The sequence below is a fragment of the Parus major genome, chromosome 10 (assembly GCF_001522545.3).
Source record: "Parus major isolate Abel chromosome 10, Parus_major1.1, whole genome shotgun sequence".
In the NCBI taxonomy this organism is placed as follows: Eukaryota; Metazoa; Chordata; class Aves; order Passeriformes; family Paridae; genus Parus; species Parus major.
The window spans coordinates 6,247,968-6,270,161 of record NC_031779.1 but is presented as its reverse complement, the minus strand read 5'-3'; the positions used below and the strand labels follow the sequence as shown (position 1 = coordinate 6,270,161).

The window sequence follows — 22,194 nt, the reverse complement described above, 5'->3', positions numbered from 1 at the left end:
AGTCTTACTATACTAAAGATAATGCTATTGGTTTTAAAAGTTACTGATTTAGTATATATTTTCCAAGCTCCGAATGTAGTCATAGCTGTTCTTTGGTTCCTCGTGGAAAAGTGGATTTGTATTTTTTGATAGGTGAAAGGTTTCAAGGTAGTTCTGTTTATTCCTAGGTCATTTTTTCTCGTTCTCATTCAGTGTTGAAAACCATATCAAGTAACTTGAGATTGATTTGTATCAGATTATAGGAATTACTTCTGTAATAACGAAATTGGCTATTTTGTTCCACACAATTCTGTGCTGTAGAAGGTTATAGCTATAATCAGCTTACAGGAGGGTGATGAAAACTACTGTACCTGGGGAATGTACAACTTCTATAGCTTTCTTATGCTCAAATATATGGGTTTATTACATAAATATCACATACCTTCAGTTTTTAACTGTGTAATTTCAAAGAAGCCTTCTGTTCTAGAAGTCTTCTAAGTTGTTTTGAAGGTTTGGAAGGAGCTAAAGCAGAAGTGATAATGTTGAAATTGTAGTAAGAAACTTCTGTGGTTTTCTGGTCCATTTGATGTAATCCTGCTTTGTTGCAAAGTAAACATTGGAAAATAAATGCAGCAATTGTCTGTCGATGTATGATCTAAATTGGTGGACAGCTAATGCTGACTTACTATGGACTTTTTGTTCATTTAGCAGAGTAAGATTATGGCAAAATTTCTTTCAAAACATCTCAGGTTTTTATGTTTGATATCTGGTCTGTACTAATGACATGCACTCTTAGGGTGTTTTGGTTTGCTTTTAAAATGATAAAAACTTAAACGTTGAAGTCAGTCTTGAGAATTACTTCAAAATATTGCTCAATTCCAAACCTTGTGACATAACAAAGTTGTCAGTAAGATGAAGCAAAATGTAATAAGGTACTGGGAACTGTTCCATTCCTGGTCATGGAAACTTGACAGAACAGTACAGTTAAAGGGCTAGAGGCATTAAAACTCTTGTTTATAGCAGCTGTGCTCAAGTGCAGATTCTGATCAGAAGACAACAGAAGCAACTGTCTTTTAACCATCAGTGGTTTTAGTCTGTGAATCTTTGCTGTTTCCATCTCCTGTCCAGTCTGAGTTTCTGGTCTTTGTCATGCTTTTTTCTCATTGTTGTAAGCCTGGATTCCTGTTAAGCAACAGAACCAAAACCCACAAACAACAAACAAAAAAGTGCCTCAGTTTCCCCAAATCTTCTACACAGTCTTTCTGACTGTACTCTTTGTGGGCTTTTCTCGCTTAGTGGAAAATTCTTTTTCCTGCATATCAGGATTTTTTTTTTTTTTTTTTTTTTTTTTCCTGTTATCTGTTGGTTCCAGATAACTGTTTCACAAAGCACATTTTCTTTGGCTCATCTTTCCTTTCTCTGATTGGAACTTCATAACTTGATAATTCTCCTTAGGATTCCATTGGGATCACTACTATAATAAGTGCTACTTTCATGACTTGTTTCTACAGTAGAATCTACAGGCCATTTAAAGGTATGCCCAAAATAAGATAGCAATTGTCTTTTTATTAAAGAAAAAATGTGGTGAACAATTAAGACTCTGATTCTTAGTACTGAAACCTGAAATTAGAATTGGCAAGTGGGTCTGTGTAGGTCTTATTGTTCATTCATTGTATAGTGACAAGTGATTCAGCCTGACTTTTAAGGGAAGGCTTAACGGGGGAGAAGAAACCTCAAGAAAAGTCCTTTGAAGATTCCCTTACAATTCAGTTTCCTTGCAAACATCTGGCTAGTGGCTTTGGGAAATAGACCTAAAAACAGTCAGAACAGCCTAAAACTAGTTTATGATTATAAAAGAAGAAACCATCAGATAGAGGTGACTGGAGGGAGATTCTTATATTTCATGTATATTCTGGCACAATGTGTAACATGAATGTGCATTGAAACATTTGTTCAGGCAATTTACCCGTTTAAATTTTTTTTTTATTTTGAAGTGTTGAGTTGATGAGTACTAAATGATGAAGACAAGACTAACCACCAAGTGTACAAAGCTCTATCAGGTCATCCATTCTTTTTTTTCTTTCTGTTGTCAGAATATGAGCGATGCAATGGCAATTCTGCATAAGTTGCAGACGGGTCTGGATGTCAATGTGAAGTTCACAGGTGTCCGAGTATTTGAATACACTCCTGAATGCATAGTGTTTGATCTTCTTGATATCCCCTTGTACCATGGATGGTTAGTGGACCCTCAGGTAACTTTGTCTGTTTCAATTATTAAAAAAAAAAAAAAAAAGTTATTCTGAATGTTATTGGTGGGAGGGGAGATATTTCTGAATTGTTTTAACAAGTCAATATTGAATATGGTAATGGCTTTTTTAAATCTAGTCAGAAAAATTTAAGAGTGAATAAAGACAGTGTGTTTTTTAGTGCAGGAACTTTGCAGAGCCTGGGTCTACAGTCAAACTACTTTAAAAGCCTTCTATGACTCTGTAAAGGAGAATTGTTTTTCTGAGGGAAGTAACAAGTTGCCGCAGATATGGTGTCCAAGTCATCATTTTTGAAAACTTATTAGAGAACGCTTGGAAAGAATACGAAGTTACTTCCCTCCTTTTTTAATTCTGATTTATTAGTCACTGCTATTGAGAAATGAGGATGGTGGAACTGTTTGGAGAGAACTGCATCTTTAGCAAACATGAAATTTATTTTTAATTATATTGTTTAATAAACAATAAAGTGGTATTGTTTACTTAGGGGGAAACTGGCTGGAATAATAATGCCAGAGAATTTTTCTTTTCGTGTTTTGTTGGTGAGAGTTGCTGTTCTCTTACCCTGGCCCAGCTGATCCGAATTTTGCAGTGCTCTCCGTTTGCTTTCACTTTTGATGCTAAGGGTTAACTGAAGGATTTAAAATAGGATCTAAGATAGCAAAATGTGTAACACTGGACTAAAATGTTATGGCCTAGATTTTTTTAAGAGGATAACATCCTCTCTTTATTGAATTCTTACTGTCTTATTAATAGTTGACACTGGCTTGCAGCTGTGTTCTGTTCTTCTCAAAGGTAAATTCTCTGAAAAAGGTTGTTCCTTTCTGCTGCAGGTTGCTGACATAGTAAAAGCAGTTGGTAACTGCAGTTACAATCAGCTGGTGGAGAAGATCATTTCTTGTAAACAGTCAGAAAACAGTGAACTGGTTAGTGAAGGTAGGTAATATTTTTCTGTATTTTATCAAAGTATGTGGCCTGCCAAATCTAAGTTACATATTTTCCATGTGGGTCATGCTGAGTAGAGATACCAGTGGGAAGAGCTGCATTCTGTGTGCTGAGCTGCTTTCCCTGGGCAGTCACACAGCACTGTGCTTCTCATTTCAACTTCTCTGATGCATTGATCTCGATCTATTCAGTACACTTTTTCAAAAGCTGGCAAGAACTTCCCCTATTAGTCTCTTATACACATCTAGATCTTCTCTGATGCATTGATCTCGATCTATTCAGTACACTTTTTCAAAAGCTGGCAAGAACTTCCCCTATTATGGTAGCATTCAGATTTCAACTTAACTATGTATTATCTCCTATATTTAGAATATGAATTATATATTCCATTACAACAAGGAAAAACATGAATAATATTAGAAATGGGTATAGCATTTCTGAACATGAGAAGGTTTGTTTACAATGCTATGGGTTTAGAACTTTGAAACTTGTTTGCCCCTCTCTGAATGCGTTCCCTAAGGCTTGTGGCAATATGGGGATGTAGTGGGGAGATGGGAAAAATACTACTATTGTTACCAGGTCTTGTATTAGCAAGTGTGTGATAGACACACATAACAGTACGTGTTGCTTTTGTAGGGTTTGTAGCTGAGCAGTTCCTAAATAACACAGCTACACAATTGACATACCATGGACTCTGTGAGTTGACTTCAGCTGTCCAGGAGGGAGAACTTTGTGTGTTCTTCAGGAACAACCATTTTAGCACCATGACCAAATACAAGGTACATCCAACATTTTTGTCTTTATTGTTGTGTTTTGTGTGCTCGTTTCAAAGCTATGGTTTTTCACTGTCTTGAAATAAAATTAAATTCCAGGTTGTTATATGTAAATATGGTGAATGTCAGGTCTGTAGTGAGTGTTACTTAGGAATTACTGATTACAGTGATTTAGACACTGGGATCCATTACTACTTTGAATCTTCTCATCGTCTTTCCTTTTATGTTCAGTTTAGTCTCTGTGTTAACACTTTGTGATTATGTATATACATGGTTTAAATTTTCTTGCAGTTTGTGGTTGGCATGATGAGGTTCATTTAATTAATTTCTTGTTTCTGAGCATCTAAAAGTTTGCGTTACATTTGGGCCAGTCAATGAATAGGTCCATGTGCAAAATGCCAAACATTTGGAGAAGTTGAGATGAACTACAATGTTGGTTCCCTTTGTTAGGGAAGAGAATTTTTTGAAGTTATTTCTATCTGTGTTTGGGGAAGCAAAATGTTGGCAGTTGTGAAAGGAATATTCCAGGATACAAAAATGGAGTGTCAGCTTGGCTAGTGCTTCTGGGACTCCTTCCTCTGTGGAGCGGAGAGTCTGGCTTGGCAAGTTTACATTCATTTATGGAGCATCTTCATGCTAAAACAACTTTACTTTTGCTAGGATGGTAGTGTATGAGTTTTTATCTTTGTATAGAACTCTTAAAATTAAGTTTTGGTCATCTGTTATTTAATAAGAGTTTAATTTCATGTACACTTGTACTTATGAACAATGGTAATAAAAGCAAAAAAAAGAAGAGGTGTGTAACATGCAAAAACGTTAAGAAACCACTGGTTTTACCATTATGTGATAATGTCTTATACCTCATGTGAATGACACTTCCATTTGTCATTACTAGTCTTTTTTTTCCTTCCTCTGTTAATCTTGACTGCCAGTGCTAATCTTTGGCATTTTGAGTAACTACTCATAAGCTGAGCTAAAGGTCTGAGCAGTCCTGATAAATAATGATTAACTCTACAAGCAGGTAACACATTTGGTTTTCTGATTGGAGTACATCTGAGATCTGTTTAAATCTGTGTATACAGTGCCACTCTCTTAAAGCAGTAGGGCAAGTAAAAGGATCTTTCTCCTCCCTTCTTCCACTTAAATAACCAAAAGCTGTGAAATATATCTCTGTGTGGTCAAATAGTACACTTCCTGATGCAGCTCATTTAAATCACAATTTTGAGTATAGTTTTTCCCCTCTTTGCTTTTCTAAATTTATTTCTTAGATTATTTGGGGGTAACTTGGGAAGCAAGCCTAGACACTTTCATTATGGAGTGGGGAGGGAAGAATAAACCCCAACCTCAACACAGTTTGGTTTTAGAAAAGAAAACAGTAAAAGTACAGCTGTACTTTCTGGGTACAGATGGTTTCTAGAGGTGCAGGATACCCCTTTTACTTTATTTAAAGGCTATTCCAGATAAAATACATAAATCCTCCTGGAAAGAATGCATTTTTGTCCTATTATTAAAGCCTTTAAAATCTAAAATACTGTTTGTATTAAATACAGGCAATGAGCATCCCTTTGACCTGGAGATTATGAATACAGATCAGTTTTGTAAAATGCTGGCTCTTTGTAGTCTTTTGCAGCCCAGTATTTACATTAAAGACCAGAACCTGGTGTGTGTTTGTCTGTGCTTTATCAGCTTCATTCTTGTAAATGTGTACTTCTGAACTGAGATCCTTTTTCCTTGTAGAAATAAAATGCAACACATCAATGAGTTAAATATCTTTATCCAATATTAATAATACAGAAGAGGTTAAGGCAGTGAGTAAAAATCTGTCTTGAGTTTTACCTGTAAGAACTAAATACAAGTCCTAAGAAATACCAAGTTAAAATATTTGAAGAAGAGTGTTGTTTGTATATTTAAGGTTTGCAGCTACTAAGTCACAGTGGTTTTAATCTTGTGCTTTTTGAGAATTCTTAGAATTCTGAAATGCTGAAATAGAGGCCATTGTTCTTGTTTTTCACAGTCATGGGGACCTCCCTTCTAGTTAGTGTTTAATTTCCATGTTATTTCCATGCTTTAGTTCCTGAGGTTATTGCCTGTAAACAGTGTTCATTTTGATTTGGATTTTTGCTGTGTGGGACATGACAGAATTTGCGATATCAAGAAACTTTTTTAATAAAGACAGAAAATAATTTTTAAATTGATATTTAAAGGCCAGCAATAACTCTTGCTTGCTTCTAACCTACCCAGCTCTTTGCAGTAGCTATACATCTAGGGGGTCTTCTGTATCAAGTCAGAAATAGACCTGGGCTGTTTGCCAAGATCAGCTATCCAGAAATTTTTGGACCTCCAGGATACTCATGTGAGTGCTAAATGCATTTTTACTACAGAGTTGAGGTTTTTTCCAACTGCTTCACTGTTTCCATCTCCTGGGTTTAATGCTCACTCTGAGGATGGAGTTTCCTCACACTTTGAGCAGCAGTCAGCAGTAGCTGGACGATGGGGAAAAGTCCATCCATTGGGAAAACTGGAGACATCACATATGCCAGGGAAAATGGAGGTGTAGAACTTCTATGGCAAGAATGATGCAGTTATTTTCTGTCTGTCTAATACTGCCTTTCCCTCTTTCCCCTCCAAACCAATACATGGAAACGTATAAATAAAGTGGCTATAAAGTTAATCAAAATGAAGTTACACATTTAATAAGTAATGTCCATGTAATAAATTTGGTGTGTTTCAGAGACAGCTTGAGTAATTAGCAATTATTATTCTAATTAAGCTAATTATTCAACTTTTTTTTTCAGCTTTAATGTACAGCTGATACAAGGAGATTTGTACACTGGGGATATTTTTTAAGTGCAGTGTGGGTTTTTCAAGGCTGATATTTTAGTGAAAGGACTTGGCTTTCCATACCTTGTCCATTTGCCCAAGTAATCATTTTTTCTACTTCCTGTCCCTTTAATTGCATTGTCTTGGCTCACTTGATTATACCATAATAATTTTCAGCAGTTAAAAATGTGATTTTGTTTTTTTGCCTTTGCTTTTCATTATGCAGATAATAAATACATCAAATGATAATTCCCTAGATCAAGGAAAAACAGGAAAGAGGGGATCAGTTTGGTAAGATCTTAGTTCAGTTGGAACATTTTTTCCCACAGACTGTTTGTAATAGAACCTGTGTTCTTTACTGAAAAGTATCAAGACACTTACCTGTTTGGATTTTTAAGTATGTGTGTTTTCTAGTTTATAAATGTTGTGTTTCTGCTTCACAACTCAACAGATACTTTTATTCCAATACAAAGTGTATTTCATAACAATAATTGCACTTTTTCCTGGGCATTTAAGATTGGCACAGTAGAGGCAATGAATATAACTGCTTAAAAACATGTTTATTTTTCAATTTCTTAGTTAAGTGTACAGTTCTTATGCTGAGGGTACTCTGAATCCAGTAGTATATACTTTCTTTAAAAGATCTTTCTAATATTAGAGTATTTGAATGTTTCAACTGTCAGAGAAAATTAAAACAACACTCATTCATCAACTTAAAACACCTTCACAAAAACGAAGGGATCTGATCCAGAAGTCCAAGAGAATTATTTACATACTATTCAAAACATAAAGCTTAAAATGTTTTGTCTTTACTGTATGAAACTATTAGGTTTTCTTTTTCAGCTTTCTGAGTTGCTGGAAACTTGGTAATTGGCATTAGAACAACTAGTTTAAAAACATTAATCTTAATTATTTAATCTGATTATGAAATTACCCAGGGAAAAGAGGTCTAGTACTGTAGTCTATATCTGTGCATTTAAGAGGGGTCTTTTTGTGCAAACCAGAAGACTGAGAGATCCCTGTTTGGGAGAATAATCTTGCTTTATCCCCAGCTTTATTTCAAAGTTTTTATATGTGAAACTATAAAATCTGGGCATTGGTCTACAGTATCTAAGTATTGATTCTTAGGATAAATAATTAGTCATAACTTTGTTAAACTGTGTCTACAATAGCTATGCACTTGAGACTTTTATTGTCTTACTCCCTATAGACTATAGCTAGGAGATATATTTGCTGTCTCTTCTGTGGTGGTATTTTGGGGGGCAGTGTTAACCCATGAGACTGGATATTTGTTTAAAAAACCCCACATTAAAAAAATCTAAAAGATAATCCCGTAATACTCTAGAAATGGCCAGTTAGGATTTTTCTGAAGGTAGAAACAGTTTGTAAAGCGTTGGTACCGTTCTCGGGGCGGGGGGGGGGGGGGGGCATTCGAAAGCCAATTTTGTCTGCATTGGTTACCTGAGTTGCCCGAGCTCGGTGTGCTGCTCGGCCTGGGGAGCTGTGCCCGGGGACCAGCGGTACAGGCCGGGGCTGTGTCCCCCCATCCCCCGGGGCTTGTGTCCGTGTCCCTCAGAGCCAGGCCGGGGCCGTGTCCGTGTCCCCCCCGTCCCCCGGGGCTGTGTCCGTGTCCCTCAGGGCTGTGTCCGTGTCCCTCAGAGCCAGGCCGGGGCTGTGTCCGTGTCCCTCAGAGCCAGGCTGGGGCTGTGTCCGTGTCCCCCCCCCGTCCCCCGGGGCTGTGTCCGTGTCCCTCAGGGCTGTGTCCGTGTCCCTCAGAGGCAGCCCCGGGCTGTGGGAAGTGCCTGGGAAGGGCGGCTGCCCTTCCTGGCCCCGGGCACGGCTCGGTGCAGCCCCGGCTGAGAGGCAGCGCGAAGGTCAGAGGATGAAAGGCTAAAAGGCTTTTCTGGGATCACAGGCTGGCCTTGCTGGAGTCTGGCTGTGCCACCGAGTGTGGCCTGTGCCTTCGGCATTGGGAAGAGAACGTGCCTGGCATTAAAATTGTGCCTACAAAGCCAGACTGTAGAAAAAAATAGTCTCTATTTTCTTGTTGCAAGGAGAAGGAACAAACCGCTGACGAGAGGCTACATTACAGCTCCTAGCAAAAGAGCCAACTTCTTTTACTTAATGTATGAAATTATTGCCAAAGGCTCCTTGAATATTAGCAATATTGTGAGGGTCCTGGTTGGGGTTTTTTGTGGGATTCATTTTAATTTACTAATAGGATGTAGAGATCAGAGAAGTTGGTTAAAAATAAGGGAAAGATGACTTTGGATCTCTGATCTGTGATTTCCCATTTTTCTTTTGTTCCAATAATGTGAACAGGAACTCTGTCTCTTATCAGGCACTGGGGAGCCTGTGTTTGTTGGTTTGCCAAGCTTTGTTCAAGTGAAACAGAATGTTTTAAGGTATGCAGTTGGTATTGGAATTGCAGTGGTGTTCAGGTAATGTGGTGATATGCAATGCAGTTTATTGCCTTTCATAGGGAGCTGTGTTACATTTATTTTTGATTATTTACTCTAATGTGACATTTTTACCTCAGTGTTCAACTGAGAAATTCTTACAAAGTAATAATACGAATTGTATTTAAGATTTGAAACAGGTCTCTATTTCAAGCAAGTGTTAGCTTTAATCCATCCTTAGATACTAGATTCTAATTCTATGAAGGCAATGATATACCTTAATATTTGTATGTGGAAAAATTAAGCTTATAATAGTTTGGAGATAGGAAAACTAATATTTTCATAATCACAGTTAATGGTCTGTAATTAAAAATGTATGCCATAATAGAGGAAAACCTGAGACACACACACATACCATCCCCTTTTTTAAGTTTTGTTTGGGTCAATGTACTGTTCAAAATAAAACTTAAAAGTTCAAATACATTTTATCTTAAAAATTCCAGGATTTTATTTTACATCTTTTCAAAGATTGATTCTTATATACAAAATGTTGTGAAATAGGTATTCTGTGCAAACTGGAAACATTGTGAAATTACTTCCTTTTATTTTCTTCAGGCAATTTTAGGTGTCAGGAGTATCATTCAGTTCTCAGGAAGGTTTCCAAGGGACAGGTGATTTTTTTAGATCATGTTATGTGATCAGACTTGTTGCTGACACTTGTATGTATGTCTGTAAAGCCCCGCTGTGCTGGTTAACTGCCGTTCCCATGCTTGAACATACAGTAGTGTTACCTGTTTGGTTTTGGTTTGGTTTTTTTATCCACTCTCTTTGGCCTTGTGTATAAGTGCATGTTATGCTATTAGGTAATATTGGAATGATTGCTGCGAGTCTTCAAATAATATTTTTGTTACATCAAGTGACCTCCCAGCCCCAGGAGGGGCTGTAAACAGAGTGGGATTGACGAGATGTGATTGGAATTTGAGCATCTCCTTAGAGTTATTTAATGACATCAGAGAAGTCAGGGAGCTCATTCTCTATGTGTTGAGTATGGACAGAGTTTCCATTTCTTGCCTGTTTAGCTTTAGAAATCACTAGAACAGGATCTGCATCCTGCTTTGGTACAACTTTAGAACAGTGATCTTTGAGAACCCTTTGTGTGTTGCTGGAATACAAATACCAAATTTTTGTGGATGTCACAATAAATGCCTTGATTTTTACAGCTAAACCAATGCTATAAGTTTTGTATTGAGTGTCTTGATCTGGTACATTCAGTAATAATAATGGAGGTTTCAGTCTTAATGTGCTGTATGGTCAGTAACAACCTTCTTGATTAGGAGTATAATCCTAAAAACATGATAAAAAAGGTAGGATGAAATAAATGGATTGATTTAAATGGAAATTTAAACAGGTATTTTGTGCTGCTTTGCTGTCCCTCAGATAAGCAGCACCATCTCCTTTTACCTGGGGCCTCCTTCAGTTATTCCCTTTGATTTCAGCTCTTCTCCCACTCCTTCAGTCTAAGCTTACATTTCATCCTTCCAGTGCCTTGGTACCTGCACTTGTTAGCATTGTCTCCTTCAGACCAGCCCATTTTATAATTTCAGACTTTGAAACCAAGAAATTTGGCCTTATGGAAATGTAAAATTACTAAAATGCCAACAAAAGCAGTTATTGGTGACAAGTGGTAGCAAGAATCTTAAATTTAGAACTTTCAATTGACACAGACCTCAAATTTTATCAAAACTCATTATGAAACATGAAGTCTGAGATGTGGCCATCTTGAGGTAAAGCCTCTTGGATTGTTTGGAAAGATCACCTTTGTCTCCCTATCTTGCCTTTGGAATTTAATGTGATTACTCCTGGGATTTAAAGTTTTTGTTGCCAGTTTTTAAGTCTATTTCTTAGGTGTGTTTCTAAAGAGCTGTCAAGGCTTTACATATATTAATATATTTATTCATATATATCTATATTAATGTTTTATAGCAATTTCTAGTCAATTTGAACTTTCATTAAGAATGAAGAATTGCAAGATGGAATAAAGAAATTGTGTGGCTGTTAATTTAGCAGTGAATACTAATGTCTGGTGGTTTAATGCTGTTTGCTGATTTATTTAATTATTAAACTTGCTAAAAACTCTAAATGAATGTTTTATTGAAGTGCAATATTTGTATAATTTCTACTACTTAGATTGTAAAAAGTATTTTTTTATTTTAAGTTTTACAAGTTTTTCTATTTCTTCTGTATAGGGTCAGCTTTACCTGCTGGTGACAGACCAGGGCTTTCTTACAGAAGAGAAGGTTGTGTGGGAAAGTTTACACAATGTGGATGGTGACGGGAATTTCTGTGACTCTGAATTCCACCTGCGGCCTCCATCAGACCCTGAAACTGTCTACAGAGGGCAGCAGGACCAAATAGATCAGGTACTGGATTTCTGCCTTTCCATTTGAAGTTAGTGCTGATTTTTAGTGTAATTCCACAGATGTGTATGTGTGTATACTCACACATATGTGGGACTGTAAAACTCCTTTAGGTAATTAGATTGGGGTTCCCAAAAGTGCCACTTGAAAGTATTAAGATGGGTTTGAGGGAGGAAAAGTAAGACCAACTGAGGAATTTGGAAAATGGGATTTTAATCTCTGCAAAGTCCTCACTCAGGTGAAATGTCACCTCTGCTTTGTATATGGAAACAGCAGCAGACTGTGGAATTCCTTCCTACATAACAAAATTCCTTCAGCTCATTAAGATTGTCATAGCTGAACTTTGCCTTCTGAATGTAGGAGAAACCCCACAGCAGATTGTGTCTCATGGTGGTGTTTGTTATTCTTACTGAGACACAGTTTGCAGAAGTCATGTCTGAGGTGGGGCTGAGTTGTACCAGTTAATGCGAAATTGCAGAGCAAGATGAATGTCCTTCAAAATCTTGCATTCTGAACAAGTTTATATGATCACTATTAATGTCTTTTAAATACTGGGGGAAAATTAATAAGATGCTTCTTAATAAATTGAAGCACAGCATCTCTCTCTCAGAATCAAAATCTGACAGATAATTCACTGCTGTCTAGTTAATAGAATTTAAACCTGAAAGCAAAAATTTTTAATTAGTTTTTATGTTTTCTGTGCTGCAGCTTAGGCATTGTGAAAGCAGATATGTAAAGTAGCTGTTCTCAGCCTTTCTGCAGCTGAGGTTATGGACAGGTTCTGAAACAAATTCCTGATCTCCCTTTGAAGATAAGGCTGGGAGAAAAGTGATGGTACTGTGTAGCTGCACATGCTGCAAAATTCACTTGATACGAATTTTTTTCTCTGTGAAAAAGCATTAATTAAAAAGTTTACTGTTCAGGATTATCTGATGGCACTATCTCTACAACAAGAGCAGCAGAATCAAGAGATTAACTGGGAACAGATCCCAGAAGGAATCAGTGATCTAGAGCTAGCAAAGAAGCTCCAGGAAGAGGAGGACAGGAGAGCTTCTCAGTACTATCAGGAACAAGAACAAGCAGCTGCTCAGGTCCAGGTAAGAAAACATTACAGAATATGATCATCAGTTTTAGAAAATATTAATAATTGCATAGACACACATCTGTGCTTGTACATATTTCAGCTGGAGGTGAATATAGAATTCTTTAGGAACATGCTGCAATTGTTGGAGTATGCATGTAGATCTGGCAACTGCAAACATTTAAATACTTTAAAGCAGGCTTAACCTTCTAAATTAGGGTTTCATTTATACTGCTTAAATTTGGAATGATGGTATGAATTAATATGTCAGGTTACAAAGATAGTATTAGCTGGTATTTTACATTACTTGCAGAAGAGCATTCAACTAAACTTCTGATAGTAGTTGAAGCTTTGTCTTTATTTTGTTTTGCAGAAGTTTGTTGCTGTACATTTTTAGGTGTTTTAGACTGTGATCTCATGTGAATCTATTCTGTTGTTCCAAATTGGGCAATTTTTCTTCCAGTACACCTTTCCATCCCATACCCATAAGCAGCTGATTTCAAAATCTTCTGAAAATGTGATTCATGCACATGTCTATGCAAAAATGCAATTTAACTGAATCTTCTGTGCCAGAGACAATATTGGTTTTTTGGATTTAGAGAGTTCTTTAACTACTGAGGACTTTCAGAACTGTTTTTATTTACAAGTATGTAAGAAATAATCTATATCAAGCCTGCATCTTTGGCCTGAAGTAATTCAGAACCATTAACTGTTAAGTTTGTTAAGCATGAAACAAGAATTTTTACAGGTAAAAGTTGTGTTATTTGCACTGCTTGTTGCTTTAATAGAACCAGCAGTACCTGTCTAAGACACAGATTCATTACTGCTGGCTGCCAAAGGTAGAAAGAACTGAAGAACCTGCTGAGCAGGATTAGGAGCCTGCTCATTTGCAGGCTATGAATGGGTAACAGAGGGAATAGATGATGAATTAACAAAACTTATGTTGCCTTTGTGTACCAACCCCCTTATTAAAGAGTTTCTAGTCACAAAATGCTGCTGCCTTGCCATTATCTGTCACACCAGCACTTTGACTGCAAATAGCAAAATGTGGATTATGTACTTACAAGAGAAACTAAGAAAAAATTCCAGTCCAATAACACAGAAGTGCCAGAAAATGCTTGAAACCATATTTTATTGAAACTACTGATCTGAATATGTGGACACAACAGAAGGGACACATGAAACTTGAAATATATATTTTCAGCTGACTTAATTTTCAAGAAATATGCCATTTTGTGGAGGTCCTGGAGTAGGTATACCAAAAACCCCTACCTGAATTCTGCTGGCTAGCATAGTACCTAAACTTTTTGTTTGTGAACTTCACCACACAGTAATGGTTCAGGCTGTATCTGCAATGGTGCTGGGTTCATTTCCCACGTTATTTTTCCCTACACAGCAGGTACAAGGTGCTGCCTCTCCAGCCAGCGCGAGACAATCCGGGAGTAACGAACGCAAACGCAAAGAGCCTCGAGAGAAGGAGAGGGAGAAAGAGAAGAACAGCTGTGTTCTTTTGTAACAGAACATGGATTCCATCTGGAGTCAAGTGCATGTCCTCAGAAGCAAAAACAAGGAGTAAAAAGGAAGACAAACCTGTTACATGCCGCCTGTGCCTGATTACCCCATGGATTTTGTTCATGTTCCAAGAGAGGATGGATGACTTTGTAACAATCAGAAAGACTTCCTTCAAAGTCATAGTGCGTGCTGCTCAAGAGGGAATTCCAAATCACAGTTGGAAGCGGCTGTGCTTTGAGTTAGTCATAAGAAATACTGCACCTTGTAGCTGAACACACAACTCATGGCAAGTCCTGTGTCATAGTGACATCCATTACTCGTTACATCAGTTAGTAAGCTATTTTATCTTCTACTCTAAACAAAGGTAATTCATTTTGTGTAAGGCTTTTTCCTGAAGTCTGTACACGAGCACAACAGAGTTCTGTGTTACTTCCATAGTATGAAACTATATCTTAGGCTGGGTATAGTCTCCATGACACAAGAGCCCAAATAACAGCTGGGCCCTGCCTCCTCAGTGTGTCCAGATTTCTTTGCTTCTGGATCTGGTATGTTCTTTTTTTGAACCCAGATTTATACTTACTGCTACCACTGCATCTCCTGGCCAGCTTTCTTGCCCCAAGAATATGTGACTTGATAGGCAGCATACAAAAATTGTCATGAAAACAATGGGGCATTTATTAAAAAGCAAAATGAATATTGTTTGCTTTTCTTGCAACTACAAACTGGGTATGGCAACTCAGATGTTATCAGGGTTAAACAAGTAATTTTATAGGTAACTTCTTTTTCTTTTACTATTTTTTTTCTCTTGTAGGTAAACTGGACCAGATAAGCTTTTATTTATTGACCTCTCCATATGATAGATGAATGATGAGAGGAAGCTAAAGTCTATAATAATCATTATTCTATATAAGAATGCAGAGTTAAAATAACTAATATCTGCCTTTTATCCAGAAGTACCTTGAACTTCAACATGACGTTAACGTGTCCACTTGTATATTTAAGCAAGTGTACTGTAGTTAAAAACACATTTTTTTGTTTGTTTTATAAATCATGTATTCTTAAAAAAGCACACTTCTGAAGGGGTGACAGAGGAGCGAAGCCATCTCTGAGATGGTTTGAGAGGTGGTCAGGTGTAATATTTTATTTTTTAAATCACTAATTTAGAATTTTTGGAAACCAGATTTTTCTAATTTATGGGAACCAAATAAACATGTTGCATCTTGTAGTATTTATAGAATGCAGAAATAGAACACTTGATGAATTTTGAGGGAACCACAAATCTTCCTCCACTTCCATTAAATCAATAACAATTACCTTCTTGCTTTTGATAAAAATTTCTATTTAGTGATTTGTAGATACTTTTGAAAATGGCTGCTTCTCCTGGACAAGTTCTGTATCTGTGCTCTAAGCCTTAGTGTTCACACAGAATAACTTGGGCAAGCTAAGGTGGAATATGACATTCCTGCTTCCAGGTGTTTGGAGAATGTCTGTAAAAGTGGGTGTCTGACACAAGTTTATTTCGAGCAGACTTGCTGCACTGATGGCAACCAGGCATTACACACATCTGTTACCAACCTAGAATGAAAATGAGATAAAGGAAGAATGTCTTACCAACTAAAGGGCCAATTAGGATCATTTTTGTTCCATGACTTTTCTCCTTTTGTTTTTTTTTCCACTTTTGTTACAATTTCCCTTTTATAATGATGAAGTAATGAACAGTAGGAGGTCTCTAATATGTAAACTGTAAATTTTAAAAATATCTTCTCTAGCAAAGTCATGCCCAGAGAAGTAATTTTAATACTTGATGTATGCAGTTCAGAAAATTTTCTATGTCAAAGCAAAGGTTGATGTCCTTTTTTCCTTTGCAGCAGCCTAACTTCTTCAAACAAATTAATGTGATGGAGGATCACCAACATAACGACCTAGCTACTTTAAGTAGATTTCCAATAGTGTCAATAACAGAGACTTTAAGCCAGAATGTTGTTTAAAAACATTCTGTTACTAAGATTTTTCCAAATTTGTGTATTTACATTTATTTATTGACCTTGAAAAATAAATATGTCAAGCTAAGTGTTTGTTATTGTTTTCAGTGACAGTATTGCCACTAACTCCTTTTGGAAGGAATCCAGCTGTTGTCGCTGTGGAGTTTATCTCTTTGCCTAAGATACTTGCTCATATTAGAGGAATTCATGTAACATTTCCAGTTTCAGACATATGTGCCTGAAACTTAATATACTGTAGTTAGAGGAATTATGGTCATTTAGTCACAGAGGAAGAAGAGTTAAATGCAGTGCTCATCATGAAATTCCAACAAGATAATTCAGTTTCTTTCAGCAGAGGAGTGAAGGGTTTCAGGGTGTTTTAGATGGAAGGCATGCTATGAAAACAGTCCTCTGTTAATATCCTTTTTTCTTTACAGGTCTTGAAGCTTTGGAAAAAAGGTAAAGAATTCCTGAAATCTAGGGCTGCATGAGTTGAACTTGTTAGTGGCAAAAGTTTTAAGCAGTTGAGCTTCCTAATACCCAAAATGAAATTCTTCTGGGACCTTAATTATGCCCTACTGGGAGTAACCATTCCAAAAGCACCTGTCACAGCTGGTATCTCTGATAGTATCTGAGGATAAAAAACCTGAACAGAATTGCTTTTACCTATATGAAGTGATCTTGGAAAACAATATTGCACAATATAATCTTGGAGTACCAGGAAGACAATATCTACTTCTCTTTACTTCATTTGCCTTTTTTTTCTTTTTTTTTTTCCCTCCGGCTTATGTTCTGGCAAAACATAAGTAATATGGTATAGATTTATACTTTAAATCTATTTATACAATTTAGCATGCACATGCTCCATAGTATATATGAAAGTGTCCAGAAAAGTAGAGTAGAACTTGTTTTCCAGTAGATAAATGCTAACACAGAAGAAAAAAAAAATCACAGAATTTTTGTTTTTGCATTATAGTTGTGACATAAAAAAGGCTACATAAAAGTATTCTTAAGATTAGCAGAAAACTCAGCACTGCCATAGAGGTAAATGTTTTTTCTATAAGGCACTTTGTAAATGCTCAAATCCACCAGTTCTCTTGTGCCACTCATGGAATCTGCAACCCAACAAAGCAGATCTAAAGGAGGGGGCTGTAACACCAGAGAATGAAATTAGCATTCCTGAAAATTCACTTAAACATCCAAAACTACATTTTGTAGCTGTCCATGTAAGAAGTGATGTGTTCAGTGTCTCTGCAGAGCTGCTCTTGTGGCTCACTGGCACATGAGCTCCAAGGGAAGCACAGGCTCTGCTGAGAACCTTGGATTGCCAGGCAGGCTCTTTCTCACTTGGTATTTCACATTATTGTCATGTTTCTTCAAACTTGTGTACACAAGCTCTTGAAAATTTTTTCCAGTATGTAATAAAAGGCAGTTTTGGAGTTCTTGAAATGGAATTTTCTTGTGCATTCAGCAGGAAATACTCAAGTGAAAGGTACAGCTGATACATTTTTAACTGAACCATCCTTTGTTCCTGCTCTACTGCTTCTGTAACAAAGTCATTCCTTGGATCATCTCTTTGCATTAGGATGCTTACTAGAGAATCAAGACAAACTACATCCTTCAATACAACATACTAAATTAAGAGCTCATTTTATGTAAAAGCAGATTTTTAAAAGTTGCAGCATTAAACAGGTGACTCAGGGAATGCATGTTAAATGTTGTGAAATCCTCATTAGAAAGCATATTACAGAAAAGCAAAAACAATAAGCTGTAGTTTGGATGCATTAGAATGCTCCCATTTTTTCCTATCTGTGCTATGATGAACACCTTGTTAGCAAGAAAAATCCAACATTAAAAAATGTTCATTTACTCTAGCATATTACAGCAAATGTCGTGTGCAAGGCCTGAAAATGGCATTTCATCTTGAAATGGATGAGTGCACATCCTTTTTTATTAAGCATAACTAGCCAGAAACTTAGTGCTGAGTGGGAAATGGGAAGAGGTGAGTGCCAGCTTCTCAAACCACATCATATACAGTCTGATGTTCACAGTGCTCCTGCAGAGCTCCCTCTCGTTCATAGCTTGGCCAGCAGAAAAGAATGGATGTAAGCTCGGCTGTGATCTGCTCTGATGGGGAAGAAGTGCCACAGGGGAATGCTAAGGAGGAAAGAGAGGCTGGAACATAGGTCCCTATGCTACCTCTTGAGATTGTTTAAGGCTTTGTCCGTAATTTTGCTGTTATTTTGGAGACAAATAGCTGTGGCACAGCGTGCAGTGACTGCATTTTCTCACCTAGGTAATGCCCAGCAGGTTCATTTCCTGGCAGACTGGCAGTGTCTGTCCCTGGACACATTGCTCCTCACTCTCACTGTGCTTTAAAGTCAGGACTAGCTGTGCTGATCCTCTGATAGCCCCAAATATTAAATGTCAGTTGCCTACTGTTCAGTTTTGGTCAATGTCAGCTCCTACCACTCTGAACTCTCTTTGCTGGAGAGTTCTCTCTAGAGAACTTGCTAAAATCTGCCTTCTCCATTCCTTTTCTGGTTTGTAGGATGACTTCTGTTCATGGGAAAGCTCCATGTGCTGAAATGGGCAATTCCTTGTTTTTCAAGGTTAAAACCTTTAAATACTCAGTTAATTATCATCAGAACGTCAAGATCCCATGTTTACCTATACAGCATAAAAATTGTGCAACATAATAATGCTATTTTTGGGAAATCTTTGGGGATTTTCAGCACTCAAAGTAGCTGAAAAGTTTGCTAGCTCACTCTAAACAGTGCTTACAAATAGTGTAACAGTGCTGAAATCAAGGCAGCTGCTGCTCTGATCAGTGCAGACAAAGCTGAGGCACTGCCCACGCCCTCCCGGCCAAGTTGTGCACTCAGGGCAGCAGGTGCTGGGGTGGGTCGATGTTGCTGGGGCCAAAAGTGAACTAAATGGGGTTGTTTGATAAAGTCAAACACTCAGCCAAATGTACAGAGATTTTGGGGGTGGACAGAGACACAAACTCAGCTAAGTTTTTTTTGTTTTTTTTTTTAATTACTCTTGAACTTCCTTTAGTGCTGACCCTATTTCAGTTTAGGTCCTATCTACCATAAGTGATACCTATTGTGGAACATAGGGAGATTGGTCTAATAGTGTCTCCTGAGCCAAAGCCTTTAGCTGAGACAAACAGAGGTTCTCCACCACAGAGCTGGATGAAATAATGGGATACTTGGTCTGTCTTGAAGTTCATGTTCTCTTTCCTTGTTATGAAGTCTTTAGGAAAATTTGGATGGGCTTTTTGAGTTAAAATTTCAGCTGTAACTTTGAAAAGTTCTGTTTATGCTAAGCAGTTTGGAAAAATTCACTTTAGTTTGATATTTTTAGATTTCTTCTGCATGTGTTTCCAAAAAAGCTGGGATAACTTGTATTTTTATCAGAAACCTTTTGATGGCTTTTGTTCTGGCTTACTGGCACCTACCAAGGGAAGGGTCAAAACTGCAAATAGAAGAAACACCAGTGTGTCTTAAATCACTCTACAAACTTAAATCAGCTGAGTAATGGGAAGACCCCTTGCGTTTGCTCATCTCTTCTTTTGGGGAACTCCAAAATATCTAGGAAAACAGACAATTTTTTCTCTAGTATTTTGCTATCAGGCCATCAATAGGTCTGTTACTTTTAGGGCTTTTGTTATTGCAGATTAACCAGAGCCAGAAACTGGTTTATCTTGGTTACTGTTTTGTTTACAATTGAGTTTTAGTGAAGCCTTTCACACTTAAAGTTTGAAACCAGGTTGTCTGTGAGGTGACAGCATGGGGATTTTGGCCAATTGCATGGGTAGATATTACCACTGATTCCAGTACCTACAGAAAAAAAAGTGTTGCTGTGGAAATAAATCCTTCTTTTGCATTGAAGAACATAGTAGTAGGTGATGTCTTCAAGACACTGCAGATAGATAAAATGAACCAAGGAACCCATTTGTGGACTTCGAACTATTTGTAATCCAGCTTTTGCATTTTTTATCATGAATAGCTGGAGTTATTAAATGTTTGCATTCTACATACTTGGGTTACAGCAGTATGCTTGTATTTCTGGATTTCCTACATGCTTTTAGGGATTGGCAAGCAAAAATAACTTTAGAGAACCCCTTAAAAAAGTGACCACAGGTACAGTGATTTCAAGAGACAAACCTATTGTAGCAAGGGTTTTTTCACCTGTATTTTGGTTAACTCTTGAAATCAACCACTAGTGCTGTTACATTATGCTGACAAGTGTGGCTGGTCAGGGGGTTACAGTCCAGACCTTGATGAAACAAGCAGGGTTCTGGTTTGGATACACTTTGTATGTGCAAAACCACTCCCAAGTAATCCAGTCAGATTGTACTGGACAGGTCATAGCACCTGTGAATGTTTTTTCCCTGTGTTTTTGCAGTGTGTAGTCACTGTTAAAGGTTGAGCCTCACAGCTTTGATAGCATTCTTTGAACTATACAAGTATCAAGTATTTGTCCTGTGCCACAGAAATCTATTCTGAATCTGTTACACCTTGCTCAGTATTATGTTAATTCCTTACAGCAATTTCTTTGTAATGGAGTGAGAAATACTGTCAGCAGTTTCCCCACAATAACCTAATAGAGTTTTAATGTTAAATGACACAGTTTTGATTTATATTACAGCTTTCAGCAAAATAAGTTCTTATCAAAGTTTTTTAAAAATAATTTTCAGTTATTCTTTTATCTAGTCACCAGCTACATATCCCTTATTTGTACAACTTGTGATAATCACCTTTTACACATATATGTAAGCTTAGTGAGGAAATGACTAAAAAGGAATCCTACAGAAGTTGCCCCAAGTTCTCCAGTGCTGGGTGAAATATTTGGTGTCTTAATTGCCTTGACTGGGTCTTTTTACAATGAAATGTTTTTTTAGAAAAGCCCCACACACAAAACCCTGATGTATTTTAGGAAAGTTCCAAAATACTTCCAGATTAGCAATGTTTTCAACATGCCACCAGAATTGTGCAATTCCTGTGTTAAATCAGCAGTTTAGCTGTGAGTCTATCACCCCATGCTTACCTGATCTCTGAATCTAGTCTGAAAAGGAAAATAAAGGTGATGCAAGTGACTCTGGATTTACCAAGAAAGGGGAGAAGTTATTTTTTTTTAACTTGTATTTTAGAGGTGCATGACACAATTAAATCTAGTCATGCAGTAATATTTGTACCAATGTATGTGAATGAAATACTTTTCATCATGTTACACCATTATCCAACACTGTAATGGCATCTACAAGTTCAACTACTGAATGTTTTGCATTTTAAAAGCCTTAATTGTTTATATTGTATTAATATGTTTTTAAAGACTATAAGGAAATAACATTTTCCTTGTAAATTGTTAAAATAATTTTGAACACAAATAATTTTCAGAGAAATCCAGTTCTGTATCTTAATACCCCTTTTTGTTTGTGTACCACAAAGCTGTTAAATTCTGTTACTTTTTAAATAGTGTCTCCAGTTATCAGCCTCTCTCTAGTTCAAGGTCTTTACCCAACTGAGATTTATTTTGGTTAACAGTCTTCTGAAACTCATTGTATGTAAATAAATTTAAGTGAGCAAACTTAAATAAATATTTCATTTAGATATTTAAGTTCTTTCCTAATAATAAAGGTTGGATGATATACTTTAAAAAACCCAACAAACAATAACCCAACAAAAACTCACTCTGGAAAAGGATAGACTTCTGATAGATCAGAAGACTATCTTTTGATAAATTCAAAGGTTTTGGAAATTTGTTTTCAATCACTTTTTTTTCCTGTTGTCTGAGTTTGTTTTTGTATTTTAAGTGAAATGGCTACACCTGCACAATCACATTTTAAATCTAATTACGCTTTAAATGTTGGAATACACATCTAGACTTTCACAGGGAACCAAGCACATCTCAAGTTTTATTTTTGTACCTCTCTATAGCTTCGTCTTTTAAGGTTATAAACTTCTGAACTGCCCATTTGATCAATTAGCCACTATAAATTCATCTTGGATCAGAT

The 22,194-nt window shown here is 36.9% G+C and overlaps 1 protein-coding gene across 4 annotated transcripts in view; it reads left to right on the top strand.

Moving 5' to 3' along the window:
* The window catches only part of MINDY2 (MINDY lysine 48 deubiquitinase 2), a 32,809-nt gene extending 11,012 nt beyond the window's left edge, over nt 1-21,797 (top strand). Inside the window, exons 4-10 of one of the 4 annotated variants that reach the window (XR_001523558.3) lie at nt 2,073-2,231; nt 3,077-3,179; nt 3,825-3,967; nt 11,427-11,600; nt 12,521-12,694; nt 14,075-14,554; nt 16,610-21,797. Coding sequence is in view for 2 of the 4 variants with exons in the window: in XM_015638919.3 (XP_015494405.1) it covers nt 2,073-2,231; nt 3,077-3,179; nt 3,825-3,967; nt 11,427-11,600; nt 12,521-12,694; nt 14,075-14,194 (873 nt within the window). In the remaining 2 variants the exon portion in view is untranslated. Of the gene's footprint in view, nt 1-2,072; nt 2,232-3,076; nt 3,180-3,824; nt 3,968-11,426; nt 11,601-12,520; nt 12,695-14,074 lie in introns of all 4 variants that reach the window. The other 3 variants (XR_004498902.1, XM_015638919.3, XM_033517014.1) reach the window with 3 other exon arrangements.
* The last annotated feature ends 397 nt before the right edge of the window (nt 21,798-22,194 follow it).